The sequence below is a fragment of the Canis lupus genome, chromosome 31 (assembly GCF_048164855.1).
Source record: "Canis lupus baileyi chromosome 31, mCanLup2.hap1, whole genome shotgun sequence".
Lineage (NCBI taxonomy): Eukaryota > Metazoa > Chordata > Mammalia > Carnivora > Canidae > Canis > Canis lupus.
This window is the reverse complement of record NC_132868.1, coordinates 42,242,450-42,260,596: the sequence shown is the minus strand read 5'-3', so window position 1 is coordinate 42,260,596 and position 18,147 is coordinate 42,242,450. Positions and strand designations below refer to the sequence as shown.

Sequence of the window (18,147 nt, the reverse complement as noted above, 5' to 3'; positions counted from 1 at the left end):
GATTTGATGTTTATTTCCAGTCAGATGTTTAATGGGATCATTTTGAGTTCATTATAAATCTGATACTTTTTATTTGAAGAGCGAGCCAGTGAGCGGGGGAGGGGCGGAAGGAGACTCCAGGAGAGAGAGAGAGACGCTTGAGCAGGTTCCACGCCCTGTGGGGCCCCGTGCAGGTCTTGAACTGACGACCCTGAGATCATGACCTGAGCCGCCACCCAGAGTTGGGCGCTTAACCCACGGAGCCACCCAGGCGCCCCTGTAATCTGATACATTTAAAAAATGACTTAGAACGTAAGGGTTTACAAATTTAGAACAGATTACATAGAAATACGTTAAATGTATAGGAGACACTGAAAGGCATTTTGATTAAAAAAATCAGACCAGAAATGGAAGGAGTAGTGAGTGTTCTGGGGTAGAGAGTAAGTATCTATCTTACTTAAATATCTCTCTAACCTTGTGAGGTTGTTAATACCTCTGTTTTATAGATAGGAAATCCATTATTCCTGCTTATTATAATCATGTAGACATTAAACTGTAGAGTCTGCTCTGAACCAGGTCTTGTTTCCACAGTTCTGTCCTTTCCTGAGAATGTCTGCACTTCTGAGAAGACTGGAACTGTGGCAAGGTGAAAGTGGGGTGGGATCCTAGGTTCTCGCAAAGAGCACTTGTCCTTTATTTTGCATAAGAAACAGTTAAGGAATAAAATTGTTATACTGTCTTTCAAAACAGAAGAAATTCTGTCTTAAAAATATAGTGATTTCAGTATTTGTACATTTAAAGTTTTTGTTATTTTCATTTAAGGGGGGGAGATTTGATATTTTGGGTGAAATTTCAGAAGCTAATTCACAGTAAAGCATTTGATTTGATTATTGTGTACTTTTGAAGTGTATTTTGTGTTTCCTTCCCTAACCTTTAAAACCATTTAATTGAGAAATGTATTTTGTTTTATAATGCCTTTTAATATATTCCCTACAAGATATTTCCTCCCCACAACTGTGGGTAGCGTGAAGTAAACAGTGGCTTTCATAAAAAGAAATACTTTAAATTCAGATATTTTGAAATGATATGTAAGTCATTTATCTGCCTCCTCCTCCCCCCCCCCCCCCATAGTAGGCTCTACTCATAGGAGAGATGGAAATTTGTTTTCAAGACAAACTTTCTCTGATCTACCTGCCATGTAGGGCTGACCTTTTTATCACCCCCAGTGTGTAGTTTGTGTGTGATAGGACTCATTGAGACACCTTGGCTCTGGTTTGCCATCGTGTCCCACTCCCCTTGCCCTTCCACCTCCACAGCTAGACCTGCCGTGTGTGGTGTAGGCACTAGTGACATGTCATACTGAGCACGTGAAATATGACACGTCATAGTTAAGATGTGCTATAAATGGAAAATGCACATTAGATTTTGAAGACAAGGTAAATTCTTGATTTTGAAATATTGATTGCAAGAAATGATCACATTTGGGTTAAACATATATCCTTTATACTTTATTGGGTTATATATTGGGTTACATAAATCTTAGTAGAATAATTGCCCCCTGTTTCTCTTTAAAATTTTCATGAGACTGCTAGAAAATTTCGAATTACATAATGTGGTTTCCACTGTGGCTTGCTGCCAGTGTTGCCCTGGACCTTGCTAGTCGTAGCTCCCTGACCTGTAGGTTCTCCTTACCTCCCAGAAGTAATCAGAGCCGTGAAGAATCTGGCTAATGCTAAGACCTGGGGAAACAGGAGTGACCCTCAGAGCATTCCTAAAATTAGATCATGGTATTGCCAAGTGAACTAGAGGAGAGACCCAGCCCGTTCCAAAGGCATTACCAGAGATTCTTGGTCGTGTCACAGGAAAGAATTCAAGGGCAGACACACATCACAGGGGATGAATGACACAAACAGAGTTTACTAAGTGAAAGTACATACTCTGGAGATGTGAGAGCTGGGCCGGGAGGAAACTGGAGCACGTGGGCTGCACGCCGCAGGGAGAGAGGCCTTGGCCTGGGGTTGGGTTTCCATCTTTTATTGAAGGCTGTCAACTAGGGGGGAGAGTATTCATTACCTGGGACGGGGATCCAGGGCTTGAGCTGCTCCTTCCTGATTTGGCCCGTGGTTCCGGTCATGGCATCCACTGTCTTGGGCCTGACCAGTGTGCTGAGGCTTCACGGGGAGGGCTGCCAGGGCAGGCCTCTGACCTTCCCCATGGTTGGCCGTGACTTGGCGCCCCCGGCCTCCGGGAGTCCTGTTAGAACCTAGCTGACTGCCCACGCTTAACAATGGGGCAGCGTTTTAAAGCCAAGTAAGTTGTCCTCGGTCATTACCGGGAAGGAATTAAAGCTCAGAGAAGTGATGGCATCTCACATGCTTTGTCATAGTTACAGAGCGAGACTTGAACCGATGTCCTCGTGTAATCCAGCATTCCTCAAAATTCTGTGTAATACACATTATGTAGAATCAGAATATTTTTCAGAGATGAATCATGAGAGCTTGCTCAGGAAGAGATGGAATAATAAAAACTAAAGCATTTTAGTTAGAGATTGCTAGGTTTTGTGTTTTGTTTACTGTTTAGTGCTAAAGATGCAAAATGTTAGGAAATTTTTCTTAGATACCTTTCTTATCTATTTGTGTTATTTTTCTTTTTTTTTTTTTTTTGGCAAATCAGCTATTCAGTGTTTGCTTTCCTTTGTCTGTACCTGTTATCTTGTCAAATCATTTTTCCCCCTAGATTTTTCCCAGCTGTAAAGTTTCCATTTAGTTCTTTTTATATTTTGCACTTCTGAGAACTTCTCACTTTCCTGTAATTTCAAATATAGGCCTTTACTTTGTAGGATGGATTAAAATAGCTGTCTTAACATTTTTGTTTTGATAATTCTGACATCTGGATAATCTCGAGATTGTTATGTCTTCTGGTCTTTTTCTTTGAGAATTGGTCAGATTTTCCTGATTCTGTGTATTAAATAATTTTGGATTGTATCTTATCAGACTAATGTTATGGGTTTTGTTTGTTTGTTTAAATAACGGGTGATCAGTGTGGTTAGGTTCAGACTGCAAGTTCTCACTGTTGCATGGGCACGGTCACCGTTTCCAGCGCCAGTTCAGTTTTCAAAGGCTTTGCTGTGCTGCTTTGGGCCTACTTCTTGCATGCACCTCTCAGAGTTCGTGTGGAACCTGAATAGTGGCTTTTGTCAGAAGGTCTCAAAATCTTAGCTTCTTTGGGTATGTTCTGCAAACATGTCTTGGGATGCCTTTGGGACTTGCATTGATTCATGTACAGAATTACAGTATTCCCTCCTCCATCTCTCATCATCTTCAGCTCCTAGAAGCCTTTTCTTGGTTTAGTTTGACTCTTTGGATCGAAAGGGACTAGATCAGTCAAGCTCTTGTGGAGGAAAAAAAAAACCCACAGAAATTTGTTAATTACAGTTTTTCTTGAAGTGGAAAAATAGTTAAAATTCTAAAAATGAAGTCGTGGCTTCTCCTGGACAAATCCTCCCACAGATTTTGACTACAGCCTCTGGACAATATGTGAAAAAACATGTGGACACCGTAGAGCAAACAAAAACAAGTAGAAGTGGACTTGAGGTGGTTTCTTAAAAAATAAAAAAAAAGATGGCCCTTGGGTGAGTTTCTCATCTCACTGGTGGTGGTCTTCAGGCAGGCTCCTCTTGGCTTGTCTGCAGTCTTACTGGCTTGAGGAGGAATCAGATCAAATTCGGAAATAACCGCAGCAGCAGTAGAGTATGGGAGTCCAGCAGGAGAAAGAGGGAGGAGATCCCAGAAGAGAAAGAACCACAGTGGTGGAATGCCAGATTGTGTGTGTAAACTCTGCCAAATATGTGGCTGACCCCTAAACTGGAAGCAGTTCAGATGACTGTCAACAAGAAAATAGTTAAACTGCTGTGTGCGTACAACACAATACTGCTAAGCAGCAGGAAGGGGCAGTCTTGATACCTGCCGCAACTTGGATTCATTTCTGAAGCACAACGCCAAGTGAACGTAGCCTTACAAAAACCACAGCATAATGATGATTCCCTTTCTATGAAGCCCTAAAAACAGGCAATTTTGACTATTGTGTGTTGGGTTGGAACAGACAAAAATTAATGTTGAAAAAAAAAAAACTGTTTGGCAGGGCTTAGAAAAGTGGATGCATGGGTGTTGGGGACAGGGATTAAGTAGGAACGGGCACATGAGAACTATCTAGGGTGATGGCAATACCCTGGGTCCTGTTAGGGATTTGGGTTGCTTGAGTTTATCATTGAATGGTAAGCCTAGTATCTACCCATTGTATTTTGTGTAAATTTTTCCTTTGAAAGAAACACTGTGTTAAATACCGAACTGTAATCAGTGATAGAGAAGCTGAAGTATATATGGGGAAAGTATACGCATCTGCAGCTTGATATGAAATGCTTCAGAAATTAAGATCAATTGAAAGAATAGTAAGACAAATAGATGGAAATGTTAATTCTAAATCTTGATGGTAGCTCTGTGAATACTCTGTACAGTTTGTTAAATGTTTTCTGTACGTATGAAAATTTTCACAATAAAGTGTTATAAAAATACTAGTAAGTAGTGTTTTTCTAAACCAGTTTCCTGTTGGTTAATAGGTTGTTGTTAGTAACTTTCATCAAAATGGATATTTCTTTAAATTGGAAGTTTGTGCCTGTGCACTGAGCTCTGAACTTTATAGAATGCAGAAAGACACAGAAATAAAAATGAACAATACAAGAAGACAAAACCTACCCACACAAATAATTTGATTACTTCAAAGTGATATAGCGAAGGCTCATTAAGATCATTTATAATACATATATTCTGAGGGGATGGATACATAATTAGAGTATGCTTGGAGTCAAGTATGATTAATGGGAAATGGAATCCCTCGGGTTGCTTATTTTGAACAAGTTTTTGAAAATACTATTAGAGGCAATTATTAGATTCCCTATTTTTTTTTTAAGGATTTTGTTTATTCATGAGAGACACGGGGGGGGGAGAGAGAGAGAGAGAGACAAAAAAAATGAGAGGCAGAGACACAGGCAGGGGGAGAAGCAGGCTCCATGCAGGGAGCCTGATGCAGGATGCGATCCCAGGACTCAGAATCACGCCCTGGGCTGAAGGCAGGCGCCAAACCGCTGAGCCACCCAGGGATCCCCTTGATTCCCTATTTTTTAAATTGACCTCGGTATCATTTATGAATTTTGGCTTAGGATACATTTTTTTAAAGTGTGTTGTATTCATTTATCAAAAGAGGAATGCTGCATAATTTTTATACTGAAATTGTTAACAAGTGTAGTGCCATTACAATATAATATCCAGTATTAAGTACAGCATTATAAAATATTAATTCCTTATCCTCAGTTTATTTACTCTTAGGAAATCTCTTCTTATAGGCTAGAGTTTTAAAAAGTATATATCAGAATAGATTTTAAGTAGGTGAAGATGAGAGAAAAGGCACTAGCATTAAAATAATTGTAGGGGCATCCGGGTGGCTCAGTCAGTTAAGTGTCTGCCTTTTGCTCGGTCATGATCTCAGGGTCCTGGGCTCGAGCCCCGCATCGGGCTCCCTGCTCTCGTTCTTGTGCGCACTCTCTCTCTTTCTCAAATAAATAAAAATTTAAAAATCTTTAAAAAATAAAAATAAATAAAAATTGTAATTATGAGATGTGAGATTTTTAGCCATTAATTTGATCAACTCAGGGCCTTTTTTCTTGTCAGTTTTTCCTTACCCAGTCCTGAAACGAGAATTTCCAACAAAACTAAGCAGTTATTAAATATATTTCAGAAAGTAAAAAGTATGTATGAGATTGTATGATGTTACAAGGGCTTCATATTTTCTTGCTAACCAAAATAGTCAGAGTTGTGCTTATTTTTGGCCTTTTGTCTTTTTAATCTCCAATTGTATTGCAGTAATAGAAAGGATTACCATTTCTAGGTAATATAACTTTTTCAGAGCACTTTGCTGTGTTGTGCCCAGCTATAGCCATTTAAACTGTTTCAAGAATTCTATATTACTGATATCTAAATGAGGTATTTTGGTCTTTGAACAAATTATACTGTGTGCTGACTTATATAAGTGGTGGAAAGAATTACAAATGTGTTTATGTTCTACAAATAGAAATTTAGTTAGGAACAATCCAGTGGGCTTCATGCAACATACCAACTAGTTATTTAAATTTCAAATTCTCCTTGAGCTGCTGATCTTGGTGCCAACCTTTCTTGGAGGAGACTATGTTACCCGAGACCGTAGCTCAGTCCCAAGTTGGGCAGGAGCTGGTCTACATCTGTCCGATACTGGCTAAAAACAGTACGGCTGATAGTATTTCATCATTAATAGTATTCTTGTCAGTAAAGAAACTTAATGTTTAAGTCTCTCTCAGAAAGTCTTGGGGGTGGAAAGGTAGATGGAAAAAATTGCTGAAAACAGCTCATGCTCAAAATAGAGCCCTAAAGTATGCTTTGCATCTCCATGCTGATTTCTGTTGTTTGCCATTAAGTGTAAGGTTATTTTAATCAGCTCATTAGGATTGTAAATCAAAATACCTAAATTAAAATGGAAAGTAAATTCATTGTAAAGGAAAATTTTGTTTCACAGATTTTTTTAATCTCAAAGACACATGGATATCACAACCGTTTTGAGACTAGCCAAGAACAAATTTCATTACCATCAAGACTGCTTTATTTTTGCCTTTGTTTCTACCAACCAGAGAGAAATTTTATTAACGATTCTGAATAACTTACTAGGCAATATATTGCCAAGGTGAAATACTCAAATGAATAATTAATGGAATTGCTTGTATGCCAAATGATTTTATAATCATTTTAGGTAATTTGCATAAAACAAGCTTTAAAAAACAAGTTTTTTTTTTTTCACTGAATGTTTCATTGTATCTTTACGTCCTTTAAAATATACAGATTACATTCTTTAAGAGAATAGATTTTTGACAGATTCTTGATTGTAGAGATGTTTGTTGGTTCCATATCCCAGAAGTTTTAAGACTGCCAGGGTAAGAACTGTAGCATCAGCATAAGCAAGAAAGAAAGAAAGAAATAAAGAAAGAAAGGAAGAAATAGTAGAATGTCAGCTGATACACGAACTTAAAATGTAGAATTTGGTTTATTAGGTCCTTTCTATTACTTGGACCAGGCAATTAATGTCATTTAGGTAATTGGGGTTACAAAACCACCATTTTTTTTGGAAACACCAGCGCCTTTCTTCTGTTCTATCCAGCTTCTGCTGGATTTCTTTCAGTGTAGAGAACTTAGACACTTTTTGAATGTTTCTAAGTGTCATTGGGAAAAGAATTGTTTATTTCAGTTAGCTTTGCCAAGAGGATAAGCGAGGTTCTATTTTGAGAACTAACCAGGAAAAAAAAAAAAACTTATATGCATAGGAAAAATATACTGATTAACAAATAAGGATATCACAAGCATGATTATTTTATTGCATATTAAAATTAAATAATTGTTTAAGGGACTCTAATCATTTTTCTTGTCATTTTACTTTTTGTTCCGTTACTTAATTAGGGAAACTTATGAGACCCTTTATCACTTCATGTCATCATTAGCCCAAAGGTGTTTCTGTGCCGTTTTCTAGATTTACTTGGGCAGCCTGGCCAGCCAGAGGTGAACAGGGTTTTTCAGGTCATAATCTGGTCACTCGTTACTAATCTCATTTAGATGATAATGCTGCTAAATATGGTATATTATAAAAACTTTTCTAGCAGTTAAAAATTATAAAGTAATTGCTTTTTGAATTCAAAATTTCATGAATATCATTTTTATCTCCATTCCCACCTTTTGTTTCTAATGCTAACAGTTAAACTTCACTGTTGACAAAAATCCTGCATTTTATTGCTTCTTCTGGAATTTGTCCATAGACTTCCTCAGTGTGAAAACTAGAGGAGCCCTCTCAGATATCTAACTCAGCATCCTCATTTTACAGATGAGGAACTGAGGCCCTGGACTAGAAACAGAGGTCCCCTCACACCCAGTCCAGGACTCTATATTACGTCATGCTGCTTGATGTTTGTTTATGGAACTCAGCAACAGCACCTACAGGGTGAGCTTTTTTTTTCTTTTTTTTTTAAATAAGAACACAAAGTGATTTGCTACTCTCACCAACTGCTGTTCATCATTCCTGTGTCACTCATTCTTTCCGTTTTTATGCACACCTCTCTCAATCCATAATACAGCCTAGTTACTTGTATAACTGTATTTTGTTGCTATTTGTACTTGGCATCCAAACCATTATTTATAAGGGTTAAACTCTTAGTAGGGCTTCTTACAGTAGTAAGAAAGCCACTGTAGCTTTACCAGGCACTATAGCAGTAGTTGGTTAAAATTTATGGCAAGATGATTTTGTAGAGTTTTAAATTTAGATTTAAAAGAATGAATTAGAAGTATGTACAAGAGTGTGGATATGACATCTAAGAGCACATGTGATACTAGGTAGGAGAGCAGTTTTTTGTGAAATAATAAAATGCCAAGAAATATTAGCTAATAGTGTGACATAATTGTGGTAACAGTGGCTTATCCTGTGAGCTCATGGATTTAAATAAGCATATATGCATTTTAGATTTTTGAGTTATTTTTTGTATTGATGTTCAGATTCTCCCATTTTTTGCCTATTGAGTTATCTGTTCAAGTTGGCATTTATGTACTTTAGACAAGACTCTGCTAATTTTAGGTAGCTTTCTTGTTCTCTGGTGTAAGGCACACTACATGGTTTAAGATATAACATGGTTTTCTTTTTCTTTCTTTCTTTCTTTTTAAAGATTTTATTTATTCATGAGAGAGACAGAGACACAGGCAGAGGGAGAAGCAGGCTCCCTGCAGGGAGCCTGATGTGGGACTGGATCCTGGAAGTTCAGGATCACGCCCTGAGCCGAATGCAGACCCTCGACCACTGAGCCACTCAGGGGCCCCTATAACATGGTTTTCAAGGGTAACTCAAGGACTTTCAGGTTCTCATAGTTTATGATTTACAGGTTTCTATAGGAACAAAGTATCCTTTCCACTTCCCTTTCCGTTTTATTTTGGATTTTTATGAACACTGTCCATCATTACTTTTGCTTTTGTGCAAGAGTCGAAAAAAACAGTCTTTTAGCTTAATGAAAATTAACATATTTCTCTTGTATATTCACTTTTTAAATCTGTTGTCTTGCGTCACCAAAACAACCATGATGTCAACATTTACAGTTTTAAGGTAAACTAAAACACTAATGCTCAACTATGAATGCTGGATAAATTTTTTGGATTGGACAGCATAGCACCATCATCACATTCACCTCACACAGATACTTTACATCACTTCCATATTATATATTGTAAAGTTTTTGGAATTCCTTGACTATTTAACTATTTATCAGCCATTTTAAATGGTCCCTACCCAACCACCTGCCAGATAATTGGGTTTCAGGTGGACTGATTCAGAGGTCCAGAAATGTCTTGTGACAATAGTTTTCCTGAAAACATATCTGTGGGAAGAAGGGTTGTGGATATTTTTTTTATCAACACATAAGTAAGTGTGAGTGGATTATATTTTTCATGCTAGGATTTGAGTGCCATATTTTATGAGACGAAGTTTTTTTAAAAAAAATGCATTTGAATGGCCACTCTGTGTTGGGTGTTAGATGTATATAGACTATCTTTTAAATATTTTCAATTTGTAGTTGGAAAAACAAATAGGAGTAGTAAGAGGTGATACGATGACAGCATTAGCACTTAAATTATAATTGGTTTTTCATACATTCCTACCTACCTGTGAGGTGTGTGGATTAATTTTATTCCTATTTTACAGAACAAGAAACTGGGCTCAGGAGCTTGATTTAATGTCCAAACTTCAAAAGCAGTAGCATTTGAAAGCAGACATCAACATTCTGATTTCTAGTCTAATAATCTTTTGCTACTGCAGTTTTCAGAAGAGTAAGAAAACAACAACAAAACACTTGTGACGTTGGTATCTGAATAGGCTTAAGGAGATGACATTTGAAGAACAGAAGGATTTCAGCACTTGTAGTTGGGACAAAGAGCTAAATAAAACGCAGGGGTTTTAGAATGATGCACCTGATTGTAGGCACCTGGAGTAGAGTACATTCAAGGGATAGTGGATGGCTAGATGCCTCAAGATCCTAGAATGGGAAACCTAAGTGCCTGGCTAATCTGTTACGAAGGGGCTGTGAATATATACACTAATGTGTACAATATAATCAGTTACATTTTATGCCTCGGTGTCAGAAGATAATAGGAAGAGCCTAGGAGACCCTGGGCTGTTGTAGTAATGGAGATGGCAGGTGTCGCAGAAAGAAGGGCCTGGCTGAGGGTGGAGCTGTGCGCTGGGAGGGGATAGACTGTAAGGTTGCGGGTGAGGGTGAGAGGAGGTTACGGCCAGGTTTCAAGTGTGGTGAGCGGTAGAATCAGTGATACTTCTGGGCAAAAGGAGAAACAGATTGGAGAGTATAGGTAGGACATAAATCACCTCAGATGATACTGAATGATGAGATTCCGAAAAGGCTTATCAATAGACGCGAGCATTGGTCAGCTGGAATTGGATTCCTCTCCTAGAGTGGGAAGGACCGGGCTGTGTGGGGTGGCACACGGCGGGGGCGATGGTGGTCCCCTGATCCTTCCGAGAGGCTGAGGTCCTCAGTGGGAGAGCAGACAGGGTCGGAGGGCTGAAGAGAGGTTGCCTGTACGCACACACGTTAGGGCAGGAAGAGCAACTAGTGAAAGCGGGGGAGACGGCCCAGTCGGAAAGCCAACGGTTAGAAGGTCAAAGACTGTTCTGATTCTCTTGTTAAGTGTTGAAAAATGGCCGGGAGTGGAAATCAGGGAGTATGAAGACCCATTGGATTCCGTGGTGATTAGTAATAAAAGGGTTTTAAGTTCAAAAGGTCAAAAGTAAAAAAAAAAAAAAAAAAAAAAAGGTCAAAAGTAGAACTCTAACAAAATTTCTTTTGTTTTATACATTATACTTACATGTGTAAATGTGATTATTTACCTTTTTACACAAGAGTATAAAGGTAAATAATCACAGTTTTTCCCTCCCCCAATAGTTTATTATTTTTAATGATTGTATATTATACGGTATTATGAATATACCACAATCTTATTTTGGTGCTCCTCTTTTAATGGACATTCACTTTATTTATTTATTTATTTATGCCACTAAAAAGCAATGTTCTTAAAATACATGTCCCTAGCAACTTCATGTTTTATTTCTAAGTTGTAGGGGACTTGTATTTGTTGACTGACCATTTTAATAACAAAGTCATTCTTCTTACTCAGTCTAATATTTTTACTTGCAATAGAGGTTGACAGATTGTTTTTCAAAAGATTTCTTCACATCTCTACTTGAAATATAGGGAAATAACTTTTCCCCACTTTTCTGTCTGAAATAGGCCTTCTAGATCTTTTAAATATTTACCCATTTTAGTGAGTGTGATTTCACTCCTCCTTGTCACATTGATGTGTGTTTCCTTGGTAAGCTAGTAAATCTTTATGGACTCAGGTATAGCTGTCTTTTCTTGTATAGTTTTTGAGTTTCTAGTCTTGGTTAAGAAGATTTTTTTCTCCTTTCTGGATTGGACGTGTAGCCTCAGTATTTTGTTAAGATACGTATGTGAAATATGTGTGTATATGTACATGCATACACACATTTCTTTAAAAATATCCGGTTACTAAATCTAGCTGGTATTTATTTTTTCTATGGTAAAACACATGTGCCTACTTTATTTCCTTTCAGTTGGGCAGTCACTTGTTGCAACATCAGTATATAATGATTCATCCTTTTCCTTTGCTCACAAGATCTTTGTGTCTTTCAATAGAATACTATGTTTAGTTGTGTAAATTTGGTAAATATTTAGTAGTCTTTTTGCTTTTGTAAATGGAATATCTATTTTCTTGTCTGTATTTATAGGTGCTTATTATTGGGGCAGAAAAAAGCTATTGTTTTTGTTCGCCTCTGCATTAAATTCCCTAAGGAAAGGCTAGTAATTTTGCTAATGATATGGTCGTATATGGTAGTATGTCATACGAGACCCAACAGATTCCAGGATACAGTTTTTCTCTCTTGTATCTTGTTTTACTGCTTCTTCAGAAAATTAGCATAAAGTAATAGGATGAATAAAGATAAAGATTTTGGTGTAAACAGAAAGTCAAGGAAGTACTGGTAACTTTTACCAAAGAAATGAGTCACCTGAGATTGAGGGGCGTTTGGTGAGATGGGCTCTTTGAGGGAAGTTAAAATTCTTTTATAATCCCTGATAGAAAATTTGATAAGGAAGTTCAAGATACAGTAAAATGATTGCCAAGTGGCTCAGAGAGGCAAAATGTTGTTAGCTACCATTATGGTTTGGGGTTTACATAAGTGACAGGGCTTGAGTGGGAATTGGCAAGACTATTTGAACTCAATGTCAGGATTATAGCACTTGTGAAGTGTCAGATCAGTAGATTTGCACCAAAATGGAAGGAGAATAGATATGGTCCAGGAGGTATGATGATAGATTAGGATACTGAGAAGTATGAGTAATTTGAGATGACCATGGAAAACCTGTTCAGTTAGAAACTGAGTAGATCAAAGATTTAAGGAGTTTACAGTAAAAGTGTGTGACAGGTTTGAGATAAAGATAGTGAAGTTTTTTAATTTTGTGGCTTGATGCACAAGTCATGGTTTGCATGACCTGAGAAACTTGTTAAAATATACATGCCTGAGCTGTACCTCTGACTTGCTGAAACTTAAGACTTTTCAGGGTTATCGTGATGTTTATGACATTACTTTGAAAAAGTTGCCATGGGTGAATTTGATAAACCATAGTAAGCAAGGACCACTGTGGGCTAGAGATGAGTGTGGAGGGCCTTTTTCCTTTTTCATATTCAGTGTTTGGCCAAAAAGAAATGGAGATACAAGTTATCGAAATTGTGCAGGTAAGGGAGACCAAATTGGGAATGGATGAGAAGAAACATTGAATGGTTGTCATTGAAGATTATCTTTCTCGTCTTTTAAAATACTACTGACTAGTAGAAAGAAAGCTTTATTCACTGTTTGCAACAAGTAATAATTGAGTGCCTTTTGTGAATCAGGCTCTATTCCAGGCACAAGTATAGTAGTGAATAACAAGGATCAAGTATCTGCTGTCATGTAGCTTGAAATTTTTTTTTTTTTTTAAATGAGCGTTAAGTTGGCATTCATGGACTATTTGTTGAGTCACCAGTGTTTAAAAAATGTCACCTCTACCACACATTGGATGATCTGGTGTGTATTTTTTCTTTAGAGTAGTGATCTATATAAACAAAATAAATTAATTTTGAAACGAATGCTTTCATTTATTGCTGTTATTTCTGACTACTTTTGTTTTTAAGCATTGCCCTGAAAGGCCTTTATCACTAATAATATAAGCAGGGACCCCCCAAAAAAAGGGTGAACCCATTTCCACTACATAATGGGAAAGAGGGAACATTCTTTTAGTTTCTAACAGTCTTTTTTTTTTTAAGATTTTATTTACTTATTCATGAGATACAGAGAGAGAGAGAGAGAGAGAGAGAGAGAGAGAGAGGCAGAGACACAGGCAGAGGGAGAAGCAGGCTCCATCCAGGGAGCCCGAAATGGGACTCGATCCCGGGTCCCCAGGATCAGGCCCTTGGCCGAAGGCGGCGCTAAACCGCACCCCCCAGGCTGCCCAGTTTTTAACAGTCTTGAGTTTCAGCACAGTATGCTTTTTAAATGTAGAACCAGATGAAAGGGAAATAATTTCATACTCCTACCTGCTGGCCATGAGTAGATTTTTATAAGATAATCCATTGAATCTGATCAGGTAAGGAGACACAGAATAGATGAGTGGAGGTCTTCCTTTGTTTCATCTTCTTGACTTCACCTAACCCAAATCTCCATAGAAGGTTTGGAAATGATAGCAGATGCTTTGTATTAATCTCTATTTTGCATAGGCACTATTTCAGTGGATTCAGGTTTCTATTATGTTCATACCTAGTGCCCTAGCCATCCCTTTCAGTTCTTTAAATCAGGGTTTTGTTTTTGTTTTTGTGTTTTTAAAGAAGACAATGATTATTTACAAGTAATTCTTTTGAGATTTTAATTTGGGCAGCCTGTAAGAGCAAGGAAAAAATTCTCTCATTCCCTTCTCTAAATTCTGTGATTCTGATAGGTTCTATCAGCAGTTAATTTTATATCAGCAGACCCCCCCGCCCCCAAAAATACTACCCTTCTGATTTGTATTATACTTATTGTAATTTATATTTTGAGCTTTTAGGTATGTAGAGCATCTATAAAAGGCTGAGACACCTTGTAGTAGAGTGAAAATAGGTGTAACTTGGGGAACAGTTTTAGTCTTAAAAATGCATATAACTCAATTGAAATGCTTTCTTTTTTTTTTTAATTGTATAGTTGGCACACAGTGTTACATTACTTTCCTTGTACAGCAGTGATTCAGATGCTTACTGTTTCTAATTTAATGTATATTCATTTCACTATAATATTTTATATGTAACATTCTTACTATAACAGTGACTCTTATTATATAACATTAGGTATTTTAATTGAGGTCAGAAGTTCTTGAGGTCCATGGCCCAAGCAGAACTTCATATATTTTTTAAAGAATATGTCTTTGCTTTTTTTTTTTTTTCTTTTTAAATGTATTTGAGAGGAGAGAGAAGTGCGAGTGACAAGCTCACGTGTGGGCATGCAGGAGAGCGCACCCCTGGGTGTGGGGGGCAGAGGGAGAAGCTGACTCCCCGCTGAGCAGGGCGCCCGGCCCTGGGCGCCACCCTGGGCTTGAGCTGAGGCCGTCGCTTAACTGACTGAGCCACCCAGCCGCCCAGAAGAGTATTTCTTTCTCCTTTCATTTGTTTTAGAGAACTGTGCAAGAAAATTCTGTAGGGGGAAAAAATGGAGGATTAGTTACATAATTGAGATTAAAAACAAAGCTTAATTACCATGTGGTAATCAAGGGATTTTGCTGTTCTAATAAGAAAGCTTTACTACTAATTTCTTGATATTTTGGAGTAAATCGAACTGATTTTGAAGTTGATGTCCATGAGTGTAAAGAGGTTCCTCTTTTCTCTCTAAATGCTTTTCCTCTCTAAAAAAGAGGTGATATTGCGAGCAAAGAAGAAAAACACTCACTCGCGTTGCTCGGCCTTAGAGTTTTGTTTCTTTAAAACTACTTACTTGAGCACCTAGTATATGTTTGCGTCATGTTGAAGGAAGAAGGTTTGCATCTACCTTGCATTATGTCTACATGAACGCAAGCTCATCTTCTCTGGAGCTACTTCCAGAACAGAGTCTAGCCCAGGACTTTAGATTTCAAATGAGGATCTTAATCTTTAAACAAAGTAAGGATTAGAAGACTACTAGGCTACAGGTTGGGTATGAAATGACAGTCATCATATTGTCTCTGTACGCTGCCGTCGTCGTTACAGTTGTCCCTACCTTTCCCGTTAATATAGAGAAAAGGTTAGGCTTCATGTATTACAGTGGTCCACAAAAGATACAAGCCTTACGAGAAACTGGAAGGGAATTAAATTTTTTGTCTCCCAAATGACCTTTTCAGATGGTTAGTTTTAATCAGAATCCAAATAAGGTCGACATACTGCTGTTCGTTGGCTAAATTTAGGTCTCTAACACTTTTCGGTGTAAGAAAGTGATTCGTTTGTTGAATTTCCTATATTCTGAATTTGGCTGTGCATCCTTGTGGTATTGCTAACATATTTCACCGTTGCCCTGTATTTCCATAAAGTGGTAGTTAGAGACCTGATTAAATTCACCTTTAATATTTTGATCATGAAGTCTTCTTTTTTTCTTCCATTTGCATCACACCCTGGTTATCTCACTTCTAGTGATGTTGATATTGAGTAGTTGGTTCAGTTGTTAGCCCAGTCTACCCATGACACCGTTGCACAGAGTTTTCCCTGGTGGACTTGGCACCATTCATGATTGTTGCTTAGATTCATTATTTTCTTAGGGATAGGAAATGATTATTTTCTAATTATACCATTGTTTTTGCATTGATTGGCTGGAATTCTGTAAATGACTGATCCTAATCCAGTATTGTGATATTCTGAAATACAACTTGCGTGGGAAAGGGAGGGTATGTGCCTGAATGTTATAGTTGTCAATTTTTAGAGTAATGAATTGGTGGTACTCTTGTAATATGTCAAGGTGACCAGTGATGTGGATTTTATTTTTAATTTTTATAATCTCTTTTTGAGATGATTTAATTCACTGTGTTTCTGTCTCCCTAGACATGAGTGGTCTTTGGTAGTCTCGTTGCTTTTTTTGCCCGACGAGATGTTTCAGGCTTCCTGCTGTAGCCCAGAAGTTGGCCAACCACAAGGTTGCTGTTAGGAGATCCCTGGGTGGCTCAGCGGTTTAGCGCCTGCCTTCGGCCCAGGTCGTGATACTGGGGTCCCGGGATCGAGTCCTGATTTGGGCTCCCGGCATGGAGCCTGCATCTCCCTCTGCCTGTGTCCCTGCCCCCCTCCCCTTATGTCTATCATGAATAAGTAAATAAAATCGTTTTTTTAAAAAAACAAGGTTGCTGTTAACTGCTTGTAGGCCTTTTTAGGACTGGGAAATGTATATTTTTAGTAAGAAAAACAAATCATGAGTTCCTAGTTATATTTTAATTCATATGTAAAATTATAGGGTTTTAAAGCTGGATTTGTATAGTGTGAATTTACTGAAAAAATATCAGTGTATTATAAACATTAGAATCATTGTAGTTTTTTGTATTCAGTTCCAACAAATAGGAGTTTTGTAATAAAAGTAAAATGATCAAACTTATTTGCCATCAAGAAAAATTGTTCTCTAGAATAATGTGACACATTCAGCTTCTCACTTCGTAAACTCCCTGGCATATTGCCGTCCGTCCTCCACATGTAGCCAGCTTGTACAGTACTGTATCATGAAGAGGAGACAAAGCAATTTTTACTGCTTCTATATTTGTATATATTTTTTCCTTTCTGAAAATTTTGGTTTAAAGACTACTGAAAGCAGTTAAAGCTTCTTTGCAGTTCTTTTGCCCCTTAGGGTTCTTTCGCCCCTTAGGGATATATGCCGTCAAAATATTGCTTTAAAGTATATTAGTTTTCTATATGACTACAAATGACTTCATTAGTTTTAAACATATTTAATTTCTGTGTATCTTAAATGTAGATCATGTTGGCCATGCCTTCGTTGTGTTTCTTCTCACCTGGGGATCAGGCTCTTGGAGCAGGCCCAGTGTATAGGGCGCGCTCCCTCCGGCAAGAGAAAAGAGCCAGAGGCTGGCCGATTCCTTTGAAGCTGTGCCTGGGAGGGGCACGGACCACATCTGCTCAGCTTCCACTGGCCAAAGCACGTCACGTGGCCACCTTCCAAGTTGTTGGGGTGGGATGAATAACTCAATTGTAGGAAAAGAGAAGAGGGATTTGACCTCGAACAGTAATACAGTCACCCACAAAGCATCACTTAAATTGGTCCCTGTGTGTTGATGCCATCCTAGTCACCATAATTAGCATTGTTTTGAATTCTGTTTTAAAGGGATCATCTATGACGGGCATGCTAAGGAGATAACTGATACCTGAAGGTCAGGGAGAAAAGCTTTCATTGACCTTTCCCTTCCCTGCACCTGCCATCTACACTTCTGGAGGGGTGAAATGATGCCATCTGTGTTTACTAGTTCTGGGCTTTCTTAGCTTAATGACTGTTAGGGCTTGAATTGTGTCATCCAAAATTCACGCTGAGGTCCAAACTCCAGTATGACTGGTGTCCTTATAAATGACATTTGAACACAGACACAGAGGGAAACCAGTGTGAAGAGTCATAGGGAGACATGGTGGGTGGCTGGGGCGATGCATCCGTAAGCCAAGGAAGCTCAGAGGAAGGCCAGGAACACACCCTTCCTTCGCACCTTCAGGGGCATTGTCCTGCCAACGCCCTGGTTTTGCACCTCTGGGTTCCAGAACTATGAGGCAATACATTTTTGTTGTAAGTCGCCTAGTTTGTGGTGCTTTGTTAATGGAAGGCTCTTTTGTTGATGTCCTGAGACTCAGTTTTTAATGCGGGGTGGTGTTTCCCTCTTCACCAACAAATGATCCTCAGTCACCAGTAGGGCATACCGCAGGTTAAGGGTTCAATCCTGAAAGATTTGCCCCTGCTCCCTCAGGA

General features: G+C 38.3%; 1 protein-coding gene across 12 annotated transcripts in view; it reads left to right on the top strand.

The window, feature by feature from the left end:
* TBL1XR1 (TBL1X/Y related 1) overlaps positions 1 to 18,147 on the top strand; it is a 166,295-nt gene that overhangs the window by 90,453 nt on the left and 57,695 nt on the right. For 2 of the 12 annotated variants that reach the window (XM_072808128.1, XM_072808134.1), the window contains one exon: positions 7,930 to 8,046. The exons of the other annotated variants lie outside the window; for them this stretch is intronic. Coding sequence is in view for 1 of the 2 variants with exons in the window: in XM_072808134.1 (XP_072664235.1) it covers positions 8,010 to 8,046 (37 nt within the window). In the remaining variant the exon portion in view is untranslated. The remainder of the gene's footprint in view (positions 1 to 7,929; positions 8,047 to 18,147) is intronic. 12 annotated transcript variants of the gene reach the window in all.